The 17,710-nt window shown below is 49.9% G+C and overlaps 1 protein-coding gene across 3 annotated transcripts; it reads left to right on the plus strand.

Annotated features, from left to right (window-relative positions):
• The first annotated feature begins 1,720 nt into the window (after positions 1-1,720).
• Pla2g4f (phospholipase A2 group IVF) lies at positions 1,721-14,710 on the plus strand. Of its 3 annotated transcripts, none has more exons than XM_035446871.1 (20): positions 1,721-1,831; positions 2,640-2,712; positions 3,449-3,585; positions 3,662-3,790; positions 4,093-4,133; positions 4,236-4,278; positions 4,895-4,961; positions 7,105-7,274; positions 7,378-7,491; positions 7,646-7,683; positions 7,916-8,051; positions 10,706-10,842; positions 11,084-11,306; positions 11,936-12,050; positions 12,206-12,343; positions 12,420-12,527; positions 12,650-12,850; positions 13,093-13,259; positions 13,999-14,185; positions 14,461-14,710. In XM_035446871.1, the coding sequence occupies exons 1-20, from the start codon at positions 1,721-1,723 to the stop codon at positions 14,679-14,681; spliced, it is 2,556 nt and encodes an 851-aa protein (XP_035302762.1). In that variant the 3' UTR covers positions 14,682-14,710. The 3 variants fall into 3 exon arrangements, with proteins under 3 accessions (XP_035302762.1, XP_027277931.1, XP_035302763.1); XM_027422130.2 differs by having other exon boundaries at positions 12,650-12,844; XM_035446872.1 differs by having other exon boundaries at positions 2,643-2,712.
• Positions 14,711-17,710: the final 3,000 nt, after the last annotated feature.

Here is a 17,710-nt window from a genome sequence, read left to right on the forward strand (position 1 = left end):
GCAAGTGTGGCTGTAGGTGTGTGGCATGCATAGACGTTTCGAAACGTCATCACACTAGGAACCCTGAATTCTACATAATCTAAAATGTCTAACATAACATTGCTTTGTGCCTCCTCTCGAGGCAACTGGCTAGAAGGGGCCTGTGAGGATCAGCAGGAATGAGGGACTCCGTTTTAAAAATAAAGTTTGCCTAGCTCTCAAATGACAATTTGGTCCTTCTGTAATGCCCCCTCCTTGAGCTGGCTACCCTGCAGATCCTCTGCCAATGAGAACCATCCAGAACTTTAAGCTGAGGTGTGACTGTTGAGACATGGGGAAATGGCTTCTAAGAGGAGAATGTGGCTTAAGCCCGAAAGCACTCAACCAGCTGGTACTCTTCCCCTCCTGCTGAGGGCCCAGAGCTTCAGACTATGGATCCAGAAGTGTTTACACTATGCACAGGATCAGCAAGGGGGCTGGATTCAGATCTCTGAGCCAGATCTCAACCTTACAATCCACATGAGGTGAAACAGGCCATTGCAGTTACATCACCTTTTGGTTCTGGAATTTCTGGTCTGAACTTGCCTGTTAGTTTGGGAGTTGATTCACTTTTGTGGATGTCATTTTGGCCTCCAGCTGTATGACTGGGGCAAGACAGTGGCCATTACCTGAATGATTGTGATAGGGGTCTCATCTTGTACCTCAAGCTGGCCTCATATGGCTGAGTTCAGCCTCCTATCTCAGAATGCCGAGTGCTGGGGTTACAGGTACTACCACCCCTGGATCTAGAAAAGGTTGTGGTTAAAGAGGTGAAAGGAATCTCCTAACAATTCCCTCTCCTAGAAACTTACTTTCCCAGCGACTGCTCCTGCCTAGCCACCTAGATGACTGTGGACAGCAGGGATGGAGATGACATACACAGCTGGAGGCTCACATATATGGTCATGAGCTCTTTGAAGCCTTTGCCTCTGGCAGTTTAAGGACAGGGAGGCCTGCCTCTCTCCTGTCCTTATTTATACTACCTGGCCATGGCCCTGCATCTATGCCTGAATCACCAGGCACTTCACCAAGAAAGGTCATGAAGGGAATCCTTTCAGGGTGTGGGTGACTTTGAGCATAGTACAGTCAAAGCATGCAGCAGGTCTTCTGTGTTAAGGGAATAATTGAGGAAGGCCAAAAGAAACATAAAATCTTTTTGCGTCCCCAAGAAACCCTAAGCCAGAGATACCCATGTTTCTACTTATGAGCTGTGGGGAAATTGGGGCTTGAAGGAAGGAGGGATGGTGTGGGGATTTCTGCCAGCTAGAGGAGGTTAGCCCTGATTCTATCACCTCCTAACTTCTGCTAATGCAGACTACTTGGAAACAGGAATGTCTAGGCTCTTGCCCTACCCTCTAAACAGGACCATGACAAGGGCGGGGTGAGGCCCTTGGTGTCTGCTTTTCACAACTAGCTCTGTTAAGAAGGGCCTAAGTTGGGGATCAGAGTGCTAAGCAGGACCCCAAGAATCTCTTAGAAAGGAACCAAACTTGCCTCTTGTCTGGGAAAAGCAGGCTCCACTCATTTCCTGGAGCACTTCAAACCCCACCTCCAGCCCCAGTGGCCTCCCAGCCCTAGTCCTCAGCACAGTAGTTGCTCCACCCTGTGCTACTTGCCAGACCTGAGCTACAGTGAGTGTAGCCAGACAGAGGGTGACTCTGGAAAGCAGGCAAGCTCTCTCCTGGGACCCGGGCTGCTGGCCATGCCCTGGACCCTCAGGCCCAAGTGGCTAGTAAGTAAGGGACTGGCCCTTCTTGGAGCAGTGTTGCTGCGGAAGAGAGAAAAGAGAGGACCACAATGGAGGCAGAGTCGGGTAATGTACTCATCTCACTTGGGAGTGTTGACTACAGAGTCCTGGGAGATGGTGCCCTGTACGGACTAAGCCAGCTACTGCACTAGGTTTTGATTTAGGGTGGAACATACCACAGACAACCTGGAAAAACTCAAACTAGAGAAATGGGCCAAGGCCTTGGCTCTTGAAAGTAATGATGGCAAGTCCTGTGACCATTGCCTTTGGTTGGTTTGCCAGGAATGTGCTAGTCTAGCCATGTAACCTATGGTGGAGAAGGGATGGGGAGTTGTTGGGGTTCTGGGAGGTTGATTGACATCCAGAAGGCTGCAATCTGGTATTATCTTTTTTTAACCCAATCTTCAATCCAGTGACTTGTCAGACCAGTACAAACTGGGTGACTGCTTCTCTTCTTGCCTTCCCATTCCCTGCCTCTGGTTGGTCTTCCAGCCCTTGCCTAGAAGCCCATGAGTACGGTCGGTTCTGACTTTCTCTTTTAATGTTTAAGATCCTTAAATACATTCTCCCAGCGCTCAGGCCACGTGGAGGGAGCAGCTACAGGCTGGCCATGATAAAAACCTAATTAGCTTAGCTGCTCAGAATGGCACTTAGCGTTGAGCAGATCCAGGCTTCTCACCAGTCCTGACCACTCAACACCCAAGGCCTTGCAAAAGCTTCCCAGAGATCCTGGCACAGGAGCAGAAGTGACCCTGAGCCAGGCAAACTCTGTGGTAAGACAAAGTACAGGGGCAAAGGAGTCAGAACACACTTGAGAGAGATCAGGCTGTCCCTGGCTTTCTGGAACTGAGTTCCTGGAGTTCTGTTGTTTCAGCAGGAAACTCACCCATATTACGACCTCCAGGTGAAGGTGCTGAGGGCTAGGAACATCCAGCAAACGGATCTGTGTGAGTGAGCCTCACTTCTACCTCCTCCTTTTCTCTAGGGTGTTCTCAGGTGTGTGTGTGTGTGTGTGTGTGTGTGTGTGTGTGTGTGTGTGTGTGTGTGTGTGTGTGTGTGTGTGTATGTGCGCGCGCGTGTGTGCGCGTGTACGTGTGCGTGTGTGCGTGTGCGCATGTGTGCGTTCACGCCCACTCGCACAAATACCCAGTTGGAGTAGGGTAAAGGGTGGCTGCCTTGGTGAGGGGTGCTCAGGCAGGCAGGGGTGCCCTGATGTAGGGTGCTCAGTTGGAGTAGGATAAAGAGAGGCTGCCCTGGTGTGGGGTGCACAGGCAGGCAGGAGCACTGGAGGGGTAAGTTGTGTAGATTCCAGCCTCCTCTTGACCCCAGGAGGCTCTGTGAGGGTGTGTTAGGCTCTCGTTGCCACACATCAATGCCTGCTTTCTGGGAGGTGCTCACACAGGGCACAGAATTTTACTGCCTGAATCAGGCAATTTCAAGGAGTTGCTCAATGGTCTGTGCTGCCATGGTGCTTTGAACTGTGGCTGCAGCTGCAGGGTTTCTTGTCAGTTGAGTGGGAGGTATACCTGGCTAAGATAGAGCCAGGAACACCAAAGCTCCCTCACCTGCCTCAGGCAGGTAGCCTCCTGTCCCCTTGCTCCTTTGTCTCAGAGTCCAGCCTCCTCCAGGAAACCTTTTCAACAAGAAGAGTTTGATGCCAAGTCCTCCCCCTCTCACCTGCAGTGTCCAAAGCTGACTGCTATGTCCAACTGTGGCTGCCCACAGCTTCTCCTAGCCCCAGCCAGACAAAGACAGTGACTAACTGTAGTGACCCAGAGTGGAACGAAACCTTCCACTATCGGATCCACGGTGCTGTGAAGGTACAGGCCAGTAAGGGCCAGGGCATGGAGGCCAATGAGTTCCTCCACAACTCTGATCCTTCAGTCCTATCCCCAGAATGTCCTGGAGCTTACCCTGTGTGACAAGGATGTCCTGGATAGTGATCAGCTCTCCTTGCTTCTGTTTGACCTGAGTAGTCTCCAGCCAGGCCAGCCTCACACACACAACTTCCCTCTGAACCAGCAGGTGAGGTCTACCTGGGTTAGCAGTAAGTAAATCTTCAGGAAAGGATCACCCCACCCACCCCTAAACCACTGTCAGGCAGCCATCTTGGTTTGGCCTTGGTCACCGCTGAGTCTGAAACAGTACCTGGCATGTATTTCTGAATGAATGAAACTCTTATGGAAATGCTATTGTTCCCCTATGCCCATGAGGCACTGTACCAGACTCATCCCTTAGGCCCTAGAGCTGAGAAAGGTGGGAGGTAGGGGCAATCCCTGAGATTTTTGAAGGTTTTGAAGATTGATGCCTTGCTCACCCCGGTGTAGGATTCACAAGAGCTACAAGTAGAATTTACTCTGGAAAAGAGGTGAGTCCAGTTAGAGCTGGTATCTATCCATTTATTCCAAGTGTTGGTCCTCAATAGCCATGGGTTGGGGATGATGGCTCATGAAACCTTCATCTTTTACAGTCAGATGCCTGCATCTGAAGTCATCACCAATGGGGTCCTGGTGGTGAGTAGGGAAGACGGGTGTAGGGTTGTGTGGGACTTGGGAAAAGGAGACACAGGAGACTGTGGCCAAGTCCTTAATCCTCCCATGTCTCTGGAAGGCACTCTGACCTTCCTTAGGAGGAAGAGGTGCTAGGAGAATGAAGAACAAGACGCTTCCCTGAGCCTGTGTGGGCATCACAGGACCATTGTTCCTCTGGGGTCTTGGCTGTTGAGACTGCTGAGGGAGCCCATGGGACCCCACAATTCTGTTTCCTACTGATGCCCACTTCTTATGAGTCCTGGGGAGGAACATGGTACAACCTTGGGGATTGTCACAAAAGACCCCTGCCTTGGGCTGGAGAGATGGCTCAGGGGTTAAGAGTTCTTCCAGAGGTTCTGAGTTCAATTCCCAGCAACCACATGGTGGCTCACAACCATCTTAATGTGATCTGGTGCCCTCTTCTGGCATGCACTATATACATGATAAATAAATAAATCTTAAAAAAAAAAAAAGGCCCCTGCCCATAAGGCCCATGTCCTAGACAATTGTTATGGTCCTCGCCCTGGATATTTCTCTCTCCTCTGTCCTGGATGGACCCTGTGGGCTTTCTGACTGCTAAGGCTTCTGCTTTTCTTAGGCTCATCCCTGTCTGAGGATTCAGGGTACGCTCAGGGGAGATAAGACAGCCTCACTCAGAGAGTACGGTGAGTCGGGTCCTCACCCTTGGAGCTTGCCTTCTCCTTGGAGGCTGCATCTGATGGGAAGGGAAAATTTAACATTTTCACTGCTTAAAGTGGGGAAAGGGCATCAGGGACTTGACTAAGAGTGGTCCCCCCCCACCTCTGTGACCAACTGACAAGCCTGGACATATTTATTTATTTATTTATTTATTTATTTTTGGTTTTTCTGAGACAGGGTTTCTCTGTATAGCTTTGTAGACCAGGCTGGCCTTGAACTCACAAAGATCCTTGGGAGTGCTGGGAGTAAAAGTGTGTGCCACCAATGCTCAGCTCTGGACATATTCTTAAGACCTCAGCAGAGACACAAGAGCACAGACTCAATTGAGCAAGTATTTTTTAAGCCTCTTGTCACATCCTGGCCACTCACATGTTACTGACCCAATCAAGACATGTGTTTAACTCAAAGTCAGAAGGCAAGGGGTATAGTCTGCCTCTTTAAGGGGAAACTCAAGTCACTTTGTTAGCATAGGAGACCTGAGAAGTTGGGAGAGGGATAAAAATAAAATAGCACAAGTCTTGTTTCCAGTTTGTTCAGTCTGCCAGTCTGGTGTAAAACCAAGGCCTTTGCCTTCTATTTAAATCCTTGGTTTTAAAAATAACAAAATGAGGGGGCTGGAGAGATGGCTCAGTGGTTATGAGCACTGACTGCTCTTCCAGAGGACTCAGGCTCAATTCCCAGAACCCACATGGCAGCTCACAACTGTCTGTTACTCCAAAATCTGACACCCCACACAGAAATACATATAGGGAAAACACCAATGCAAATAAAATAAAAATAATTATTTTTAAAAATAGAAAAATAAGGCTAAGGAGAAGGCTCAGTCAGTAAAAGTACTTGCTATACAAACTTGAGGACCTAAGTTCAAATACCTAGTATCTATTTCAAAAGCTGGGGATAACCCCCAGTTCTATGGGGATCAGAGACATGAGGATTGCTGGGACTTGTTGGCTACCAGCCCAGCTTCAAGTTCAAGGAGAGACCTTGTCCCAAGGCAATAAGGTGGAGCATGACAGAGAAGGACACCTTATTTGTGCACAGGCATGCATAGTCACATACACATGCAAGCATGTCATGCACAAAACCTAACAACCAAAAGTCATGCTGTCATGGGACCTTGAGCAATTCAAGAAAGCGTTAGACATGAGCTAACCAAGAAAACTACAGCTGAATCATGGTGGCCATGTCTTCTGTCAGTCAGAACACTCCTTCATAGTTAAATACTCTTGAGACTGAGATTTATTATTTCAAAAACAAAGGCACTGGAGCATTTCCCCACACCTGTGCAAAGGGTCAGCATCCCCTCAAAAGACGAGCTTCATCATTACTTTCCCTTCCTTTAGGCTTTTCTAAAGGACTATGGGGAAGAAAGGATGTTCTGAAAGGGTTTTTCAGTCCGTTCTGACTGGGCGGGGGCAGGGGAGGAAGATCATATTACCCTTTGAATATGTCACCCACCACAAAAATATTCATAGAATATTTAAAATCTTAAACTTAAGTTTAAAAACTTAAAACCCACACATAGAACTCACATCGCAAGTCCCTGCCTTGCGGCTGTCTCTGCCATCTCTCTCTGTACCCAGAATGCCATTCTGCCTTCTACCTCCTCTTCTGAGACCCTACATTCTTACAAGCTCTTAGACTTTTGAAAGCTAAGGCCACAGCAACTTGCAGCGTATTTCTGTGTTCTTTATGGCCACAAACCTCCTCTAAAGCAAAGAACATGATGCATGAATGGAGTCAAGAGATTGGGAATATTAACAGTTGAAAATGGGTAATTGGTGTAATAATGAATGGATATTTATACAATTATTTATATGCTGGGTAATTAAAATTAAAAAATTAAAATCACCAGCCCCATAGGCTACGGGCTAAGCCATTCCCTCCCCTCTAGCATTTGTGTGTTTCCCACACTATACCAGGGCTAATTGGTTATAGAACCCAAGACCTCTCCATGGTTCTTTTCCTGTGGTCAAGGTACTTGAGTGAGGAGGGGAATGGGAGCTAGGGGCCTGGGGAAGAGGAGGAATTGCTGTCATCTGGAGTGTCTCTGTCCTGTGCCACATTTACACCCACCTACTTTGACGTTCACTGGACCTCTGCCCTCAGGCTCGAGGCAGATCCAGCTGGCAGTGCCTGGGGCCTATGAGAAGCCACAGCTAGTGCCTCTGCAGCAGACCACGGAGCCAGGTCTAGCGCCTACCTTCACCTTCCACGTAAACCCAGTGCTGAGCCCCAAACTGCACATAGAGCTGGAAGAAAGGCTCCTGGTTCTTCAGGTGAGTGAGCAGAGGGAAGAAAATGGAATGAGCCCCCTAGAGGAGACTCCAAAGTGTCCAGGAGGCATCCCCCTACATTGCTCCTTGGTACTCTTCTCCACAGGGTGGCCCAAATGATGAGCTAGAGGTTCAGACCAGCAAGCTGGGTGAGGCAGGCATCTTGCTCCCCTCTCTGCCCCTCGGCCAGGAGGAGCAGCACTTAGTCGTCCTGGAGGAGGTAAGGTGTCCTCTGGTGCTGGGGGCCCCTGCCTGCCCTGTGATCACTAAGAGAGATCTGGGGCGCACACTGGTCAGTTACCTGAGCCCTGAGGGCCACAGTTGGAGGTCTGACTCTACTTGCTCAAGGATGAGGGAATAACTGTCTCCTTCAGGGCCAGGAGGTGACTCTGACTGTGAAGGCAGAAGTGAGGTGAGGAGGGATTGCTGGTGGAAGGCTGTGGGGTTTGGCTAGAAGTGGGAAATACTCCAGTGGGCTCTGCTTTCCTGCCCACTTGGGTCAGGCCATGGAGACCACCTTTTTGGTACTAGTGGGAAGTCCCAGGGTGTTTTCTGTGGGGACCCCCCCCAAGCGTGGCTTTGTTCCTATGGAAAATGGACTGGGCTCAAGGTTCTCCATACTCCATCCACTCCATTGGAATCAGCTCAGAGGACTTAGACCTGCGCCTTGGCTTTGAGCTTTGCGATGGGGAGTTGGAATTTCTGGACCGGAGGAAGCAGGTGGCATCCAAGGCCCTGCAGCGAGTGATGGGATTGAGTGAGGCTCCACACTGTGATCAGGTATGGGATGGAAGATGAACTTGACCAAATCCAGCCTGTCCTCTTGTGGGGTCTTGTGTGGATGAGAGATGACAGGAAGCCCGAAGGAAGTATAGGCAGCAGAGGAGGAAGAGAACAACAGGGCTTGTTCCCCTAGATGATGAACACAACCAGCAGTTGAGAATCAGAGTTAAGACTTACACAGTCCTAGCTGTGGGCTGTCACAACAGAATACTGCGGACTAAGTGGTTTAAACAACATAAATTCATTTTCTCATGGGCTCTCCATCCTGATTGGTAGAGAGCTGCCTTCTTGCTCTGGTGTCACATGGCAGTTCCTCTCTCTCTCTCTCTCTCTCTCTCTCTCTCTCTCTCTGTGTGTGTGTGTGTGTATGTGTGTGAATGTATGTATGTTTATGCATGTATGAATGTGTGTCTGTATGAGTGTGTTGCTGTGTGTGCATGAGTGTGTGTCTGTGTGAATGTATATAATCATGTGTGCATGTGTATTGCATGTGTGCATGTGTGTTTGCACACTCAGGAGTAGGAGCTCTCTTACACCGACCCCTGTTTTTGGACAGAATCTCACTATGTAGTCCTGGCTGACCTCAAACTTGCTATGTAGACTAGGTTGACCTCAAACTCACAGAGAACTAATTGCCTCTGCCTCCAGAGTGTAGTGATTAAAGGCAAGTACCACCACATCCATTTCCCCCAATTCCCCCTTTTTATGAGCTAAGTATTACTACTGCATAGCTAAGGGCTGGCCTCATAAGCAATTCAGACTAGTCTTGAACTAGTGATCCTCCTGCCTCAGTCTCCCAAGTACTGGTATTCCAGGGATGTGCTGCCATGTCCAGCCTTCTTCCTCTTCTTAGCAGGCCACTGGTCCTATCAGATGGAGGCCCTCCCCATTACCCCATTCTAACTATATGACTTCCTTATAGGCTCTGTCTGCAAACAGTCACATGTAAGGGGATAGGGCTTTCAACAGTGAATTTTGAGAGGGTACAACTGGACAGTGGTCAAAGGGATCCAGAAGTAGAGGCTCTGTGGGATCTCTTAGGTAAGGACCAGATGGCCTTAGACTGGGAGGCAAGAAGACAGGGGTACTAAGAGGTAGACCAGTAGAATAAGCCAGGAAAAGGCTGGTGTCATCTTCTTTGCCACATGTGTACAGTAGATGTGGGACCACTGTCCTGCTCAGCACTGCCCAGCACTGCCAACAACCTAGATTTGTATTCGGTCAACAGATGTGGCCATTGGGTGCCAGATGTCTGTTCCTATTCATCCAGCACTCTTTAACAACAGACCCCAGTGATCAGGGCCAGGGGAAGCAAAGAAGATAGAAAAGGAATCAGAAGTCTTGGGAGACTGTGTCAACCCTTCATGGAAAAATTAATCCCACAAGGCACCTCTGATCCTAAGGAGAGCCTCAAACTTTGGGTGTCCTATGTCTGGGGGAAGGCCAGGGATGCTTGCTAGTCTCTATTACTTCAGCAGAGTGGTTCTCAGTTGCAGGCAATTTTGTCCCCCAACCCCTAGAGGGCATTTATCAGTGCCAGGGGAGGCTTTGTTGTAAGTGGTGGATGGATGTAGAGGATGCTGCCGGCATATATTGAGGAAAGGCCAAAGATGTCACTGAAGGTCCCACACACAGTACAGAACTACCAGGAGCCAGCCAGGACCAAGTATTCACATTGCTAACTGGGTTTGGGGAATCAAATATACCTGTTAATAAATACCTTTCTGAAATAATGGCTAAGAGCTTCCTCTGAATCCAGGCATGGTGGTACATGACTATAATTCCAGCACTTCGGAGGCAGAAGTAGAAAGATCAAGACCATCTTTGGCTACATAATGAGTTTGAGGTCATGAGACCATCTCAGAAAACAAAACAAAACAATAGACTGAGGAGAAGGCTCAGTCAATAAAGTGCTTGTCTGAGTTCATATCCCTGGCACCCACATGAAAAAGCAAGGCATGGTAGCACACATCTCCACAGCCTTGGAGGAGAGGGGGTTACAGGCAGATGCTTGGAGATTAGTGGCCAGCCAGTCTAGCCAAATCCATGTGGGTCTGGGTTTGGTGAAAAACAATGTCTCAAAAAATAAGATGGAGGGGGCTGGAGAGATGGCTCAGAGGTTAAGAGCACTGGCTGCTCTTCCAGAGGTCCTGAGTTCAATTCCCAGCAACCACATGGTGGCTCACAGCCATCTGTAATGGGATCTGATGCCCTCTCTGGCCTGCAGGGATACATGCAGGCAGAACACTGTATACATAATAAATAAATAAATGCATCTTAAAAAAATAGGAAGAGAGCAACTAAAAATGACACCCAGTATCACCCCCAGGCCTCCAGATGCACATGTACTCATTTGCACACAAGCCTAGAGCCCCGTATACCCACATGTACCACACATAACACACAGAATTTTTAAAAAGAGACAAGTCATCTGCGGGCTCTCATTCTTGAGTTTGGCAGCCATCCTTACTGCATGCTCTTGGGCACATTGGTTAGCCTTACACATCAGTTTCATCATCTGTAAAATGGGGGCGTTGCTCACTGGGAGAATTCGGTGAGCTAATACATGGAAGGTGCTTATGACAATGCCTGTTGTGGATAAGCAGTAAATATATCAAGTATTGTTGCTATCAAATTATTGCTATGCTCAGGTACCTGTCATCGCTGTGTTAGGCTCTGGGGGTGGAACCAGAGCCATGACTGCCCTGTATGGCAGCCTATCGGGGCTGCAGGAGCTTGGCCTTCTGGATGCTGTGACCTACCTGAGCGGGGTTTCTGGGTCTACCTGGTAAGTGAGGTGGGGCAGAATACAGATCGAACATGAGCTCTGAGTGGGTGAGGGTGTCCAAGAGATGGGTCAGGAGATGGGAGAGAGTCTCTGATAAGGGGCAGGGAGCCTGTCTTCAAGGGGGTCAGCATGAGTGAGAGGAGGCTGGGTCCCAGGGACTTCTGAGTGAGGGAGCAGGACTGCAGGTGTATGTGGCGAGGAGGAGCTTCCTCTGCCGCACAGACATCCTTTCTGTCCACAGGTGCATCTCTACACTCTACAAGGATCCATCCTGGTCCCAGGAGCCTTTACAGGGCCCCATTGAACGTGCCTCGGCTCGAGTCTGCAGCAGTAAGATAGGGTTGCTGTCCACGGAGCAGCTGCAATACTACTCCCGGGAAAAGGAGGTCTGGGAGAGCAGAGGCCACAACATGCACCTCACTGACTTCTGGGGTCTCGTCATTGAGTATTTCCTAAACCAGGGGGTAAGAGAGCAGGAAGTGACGACATTCTTCCCATCCCAGCTCCCTTTCCACACTTTCCTTCTGCCTTATTCCTGTCTTACTCCTGGGGTAGAGCCCAGGAAAAGCATGTATTGAAAATCGTTCTTGCCTGCCTCTGAGGTACAGCGCCATGCCCACCCATTGGCAAAAGCAACCCTGAGCCAACGCCACCAGGCGGTTGCTCCTAGTACTGCAGGCCCAGTCTGATCCAGTCACAAGATTCAGGGCAGCTGACCTGTGTGAGGCTATTGGCAGAGTGTGTGTCACCTGTGGTATCTTACTCTAAGAAGTTACATCTCCTAGTGATTTTTGTAAGGAAATTAGACTGGCTTTTCAATGATCCCCTAAGCTCTCTGTATTCTGATATGCTTTCTGGAATGACAAAAAAAAAAAAAAAAAAAAGTGGTTGAGGATATTTCCAGAGGCACTGGAATTATGAAAACCCCACAGGGATCTGAGCTCTGCTACAGCCTAAAGCTACACTCTGGCCTTGACAACAGGACATATCGCTTGTGAGCGTGTCATACCCCTCAGGGTGCTGATGTCAAGCTCTGGGGATAGAGAACAGGACTCCCCCCAAAGCCAAGCTGTCTGCTTTCTCTCCTGCCCAGGAAAACCCTGCCAAGCTGTCAGACCAGCAAGAAATAGTCAGCCAGGGTCAGAACCCTTACCCCATCTATGCCAGCATCAATGTCCACACAAACATCAGTGGGGAAGACTTTGCAGGTGCCTGGGTGTGGACACAAAGGAAGGGAGACAGGAAGATGGTGGTAGGAGGGCGGGGCTATTAGATATAAGTGGGAGGTGCTCCCAAGCAGGGACCGTGGCGAAAGGTGGAGTTGCTGCCTCTGGGTTGACTCTGGTTACTTTGTTTTCCCCAGAGTGGTGCGAGTTCACCCCCTATGAGATCGGCTTCCACAAGTATGGAGCTTATGTTCCCACTGAACTCTTTGGCTCCGAGTTTTTCATGGGTCGGCTGCTGCGGCTCTGGCCTGAGCCCCGCCTCTGTTACCTGCAGGGTGAGTCTGTGCTTGGAGGTTGGAGACTGGCAGGGCTAGAGCCAGGCTGTGATATGCGGCTCTGCTGTCTCCGTAGGCATGTGGGGCAGTGCTTTCGCAGCCAGCCTGAATGAGATCTCTCTGAAGATGGGAGGCTCCAGCCTGGGCTTCCTGGACTGGTACAGAGAGAGAGTAAATGTCACAGGTGAGAGCAGAGACCATGTGCAGCCACCACCACTTACCAGGGCCCTGGCAAAGGGATGAAGAATGAGGGAGATGGACAAAGAATGGTCCCACTTCTCACTGTATTTCACTGCCCCCACCTAGATGACTGCCCAAAGTTCCGGTCGCAGGACTCCACACGGCTGCGTACCAGGCGCTTCACCCCACAGAGTCCCTTCTCTCAGGCTGTGTTGGACATATTTACCTCCCGCATTACCTATGCCCAGAACTTTAACTTTACCCGCGGTCTCTGCCTGCACAAGGACTACGTGGCTAGCAAGGAGTTTATGGCCTGGAAAGGTGTGTGTGCTGTGGGAGGAGGGAACAGTACGCAGATCCTTCCGATATGTACAGCTGGCTCACTGGGGTCAGCATTGGCTTTCAGCTGGATATTGGAGGAGGTGATGATGAGGAAGCTTTTCTGGTTGCTGAAAAGTTGGAAGGGCTAAGATGAGGGAGGCAGGAGAATTTTAGAGACGTGACTGTAGATGCAAAGAGAAGAGGGTCACCAGAAAGAGCAACTGAATTTATCCTTGTGCACCTTACAGACAGACACCCTGATGCCTGCCCCAACCAGCTCACACCCATGAGGGACTGCCTGTGTCTAGTAGACGCAGGTTTTGCCATTAATTCACCATTCCCACTGATCCTGCAGCCCCGACGGGCTGTGGACCTCATTGTGTCTTTTGACTACTCCTTGGAAGCCCCCTTTCAGGTAAGGAGGGAAGCAGGGATCTCCTAAAGTGAGTAGGGGGGATGAGGAGAAGAAATCTCTGCTGAGAGGCCGAGCTGGGTGTTTGGGTGTTACCTCTGGTGGTGGGTGCCTTTTAAGCATGGTTGACAGTCCAGGTCTCCAGCTAGAGGAGTCTGGGATTATGAGAGAGTGTGTAAAGAGGGTCTCAGCTGTCTTCTAGACTGTGTTCTAGAACCTGCATAATTGTGTTAGGATTTCCCTGCTCCATGGTAGGTCTGAGGTCTCTGTCCTTGGTTACTGTGGTAACACTAGCCATGAAAGTCCTCTTAGGGAGACATCTGCAAAGGGTACCTCAAAACCCCTAGGGCACTGGATGGACACCATTGCCCAAGTGTGGGGTTGGTGGTCTCTCTTTGACTTCTTCATCCTTCCTGTCCAGTGCCTGCCTAGGATTGGAGAATAGATAAAAGCCCTCCAACACGCCCCTGTGATCGCCCCTTAACAGGGAACAGAGGAGGGACTGGAGAAGGGACAGCTGTGTTAAAGGGAGGAATGAGGCTGACATAAGCGGTCCAGAGGGACTCGCTTGATGGTTGACCTTTGCTAATTATTGCTAATTCACCTTGCTCTCACCAGACACTTATTTCCAACTTTATTTGGCAAATAGAAAGGTAGCTCAGAAAGGAACTCAGTCATCCAGAGACAGAGCTAGCTGAAGCCCAAGTCCAGTTGGGGACCAGACACTTGCCTCTTTGCCCAGGCCTTGCAGATGACAGAGAAATACTGCCTGGACCGAGGAATCCCCTTCCCCAGGATTGAGGTGGACCCCAAGGACCTTGAGGACCCCTGTGAGTGCTATCTGTTCACCAAGGCCGATGACCCCTGCTCGCCCATTGTGCTGCATTTCCCCCTTGTCAACAGGACCTTTCGCACACATCTGGCCCCAGGTAAGGGCAAGTCCCAAGCCTGCTCTGACCTGCAGGGTAGGATGGGAGTAGGATAGGATGCTAGCTTCCTGGAGGACCTGGGCTAACTACTATGCCCTCCACTGCCTGGACTTTAATGTTCACGCTGAGCCATCTCTTTCTAAGGGGTCCAGAGTGAAGATGGTCTCTCCCAGAGAGCAAGTCAGATTTCCTGGGTAGGGAAAGTATCCAGGACCATCAGCTCCCAGCCAGTTTCATAGAGTACTCCAGTCTAGCCTTGCTTTTCCCACCCCCAGGTGTGAAACGACAAACAACCGAGGAAAAGGCCTTTGGGGACTTTATCATCAATGGGCCAGATACCCCCTATGGAATGATGGACTTCACCTATGAGCGCAAGGAGTTTGATCGGTTGGTGAACCTGAGCCGATACAATGTCCTGAACAACATGGAGACTATAAGGCATGCCCTCCAGCTGGCTCTCGATAGGCGGCAGGCTGGGGAAAGGGCTGGGAGCTGACCAGGTGCGAGTCAGAGGACTATGGTGGATGTGATGGAGGGCCCTAGGCCAGGGCTTGCTGAGGGAGAAGACTTTAAGGAGTCTCTGCTTCCCACTTCTCCTTCCCTGAGGTCTCCCAGGCCCCAAAGGTCTTGCCGGTGAACTTGGAGAAGAACTTTCTTATTCCTTAGAGAAGATGGGACAGCCTCTCTCTCCGGGAGTGCTTGGGGACACTGGGCAGGAGACAGCAGATTTCATAGTACAGCGGGGTGCAGTGAGAACCAGGCATGAGCCTCAGGAAAGGCTCCCCCTCTACAGAAGAACCTCTGAAAACACCCTGGCTCTCAGAGCTTCACCACAGAGACAGCTGTGGGCTGAGGAGACTGAATGTAGAGCTCAGCTACCCACACTTCCACCGTGGCCCAACCCTAATCTCCTCCAAAGTTCCTGGGCTTGGTGATGTCAGGAATAAACAGGAGCTATGTGGGTTGCCAGTCTGTGTCACTGAGTCCATGTCCTCCTAATCCTCCCCTGCATTCTGGCCTCTCTGTCCCTCCTCAGAGGTCACCAGGCTTCCCTACTAGAGCTCATGGAGTTTGTGACAAGATGGCCCATCCTGACAGGTGTGCATAGCACTTTACTCTTTGAACCCAAACCACATTTTCTGGTTTATATATACAGCTGTCACTTGTGCAAATACAGCGTTCCCATTCTCAGGAGCCAAATGCGTGTGTGTAGAGGGGGCATCTATTAATCCGTGGCAGAGTGCGAGGACAGCTGCATACATTGTATATGCATATGTACACATTGTTTATGTTCCTGTGCATGGTGGGTCAGTGAGTACCTGTTCATTCACATGAGATGGGCAAGTGGGATGGGGGTAGACCCAGCCTAGATCCCTACATCTGATGAATAGGTAGGTCCCTGCCTATCTTTCTTATTTCTCCTGATCCACTTGGGACCTTGTAAAAGTGAGAGCCTCTCCAGAATGAGCACACTTCCAAACTGTAAAGAGGAGATCCAGATCCATCCTGGTCAGGGTATCTTCCTCTGATTTGCCTCCTTGGCCTCATCTTCCTCATCAGCTGTGCTCTGGTGCCAGAGCCACCTGAGGCTGTGTATCTATCTGAGCTGCTGTGCTCAGTGAACCTGTTGCGCGCACGCGCACACACACACACTCTCTCTCTCTCTCTCTCTCTCTCTCTCTCTCTCTCTCTCTCTCTCACACACACACACACACACACACACACACACACACACTCTCTCTCTCTCTCTCTCTCTCTCTCTCTCACACACACACACACACACACACACACACACACACTCACAAATGCTCTGAGACCAAATGCACAGCTCACAATTCCTCTTTCAGTTGAGACACCCTTTCTGGGAGTCACTTGCCTTAACTTCAGGGAAAAGCCTCTAGTTCTGTCTCCTACCTACAATAGTCAAAGTCCCATCTCGTCCCCTGTCTAGTGTGCCCTGGGTCTTCAGCCTCCAGCTGATGTGAAAGTGAAGCCAGGGGCTGCCAGACCAGTTTGGACTGACATACGTAAAGCAGCCTGGCCCTTCCCCCTGTCTTCTCATGATTGCTTTCTGTCTCTGGTCACCACCAGGCTCCCGTTGGCTTCAGTAATGGGAGGTTTATTTGGAAGGTCCTGCTGTGGCCATTGTCACTACAGCTTGCCTGCCATTGTCACTGACTTGTTTATTGGAGTGTCATAAATTGTTAGGACTTATCACTAATAGAGTGCACATCTAGAATCTTTATTCTGTCTTCAGAATCAGGCTGGACTCTGGCTCCGTGAGAGGGAAGAGGCTTTTGTCTGCTTAGCCAGGCACCGAGAGAAGATGGTTGGCTTCTATTGCCATGGACTCTGCCAATTGGCTGGGTTTGTGGGTCTTTGTGGCTCTCCAGCCTTTGGTCTCGCCTGGGCTGCACACTGAAACTGAATCACCTCACGGGAAGCTGCTGATGGCCAGGTCTGCTTTAGGTCACGGTCCTCTCCCCAGGACCACACCTTTGTACCCCTGGGACTCTAAGGCTTTCACAATAAGGCTGGGATGATTTTTGTCAGGCATCAGGTGACCTGACCTGCTGCTCCTACCTCCCTGCACCTCTGCTTTCTTCTTTTCCTCAGTTCCTTAAACACTTCAGGGGGTTCCCTGGAGCATCTCAGGGTCTCGAGGTCCAGGAAAACTCCATGTCACTCTTTCCCATCACTCTCCATTCCTACTTCTTCATTTATTTGCTTTCGAATACAGCATTTTTTAAATAAATTTTACTTAAATTAGAAACAATCTTATTTTACATACCAATCCCAGTTCCTGCTCCCTCCCATCCTCCCATTCCCCTCCCACCCCACTCACCCCTCCATCCCACCCCACATCCACTCCCCAGGGAGGGTGAGGCCTTCCACGGGGAATCATCAAAATCTGTCAAGTCATTTAGGGCAGGGCCTAGGCCCTCCCCTGTGTACCTAGGCTGAGAGAGTATCACTCCACGGAGGAATGGGCTCCTGAAGTCCGTTCATGCACTAGGGATACATCCTGGTTCCACTGCCAGAGGCCGCATAGACTGCCCAGTGCTCCTAGCTGACACTCACATTCAGGGGGTCTGGTTTGGTCCTATGCTGGTTCCCCAGTTGTCAGACTCGGGTCCATGAGTTCCCACTTGCTTAGGTCAACTGTTTCTGTGAGTTTTCCCAGCATGGTCTTGACCCCTTTGTTCATCACTCCTTCTCTACAACTGGATTCCAGGATTTTTCTTTTTTGTTGTTGGTTTTTTTTTTTTTTTTTTTTTTTTTTTCGAGACAGGGTTTCTCTGTGTAGCTTTGGAGCCTGTCCTGGCACCCACTCTGGAGACCAGGCTGGCTTCGAACTCACAGAGATCCGCCTCCCGAGTGTTGGGATTAAAGGTGTGAGCCACCAAAACCTGGCTTTTTTCTTTCTTGAGACAAGGGTTTTTTTTTTTTACCCTTACATTCACTATCTCCAGCCTTAACCTCCTGAATGCTGGGATTACATATCCAGCTACAAATCATCTTTTT

The sequence above is a fragment of the Cricetulus griseus genome, chromosome 6 (genome assembly GCF_003668045.3).
Source record: "Cricetulus griseus strain 17A/GY chromosome 6, alternate assembly CriGri-PICRH-1.0, whole genome shotgun sequence".
NCBI classification, from domain to species: domain Eukaryota; kingdom Metazoa; phylum Chordata; class Mammalia; order Rodentia; family Cricetidae; genus Cricetulus; species Cricetulus griseus.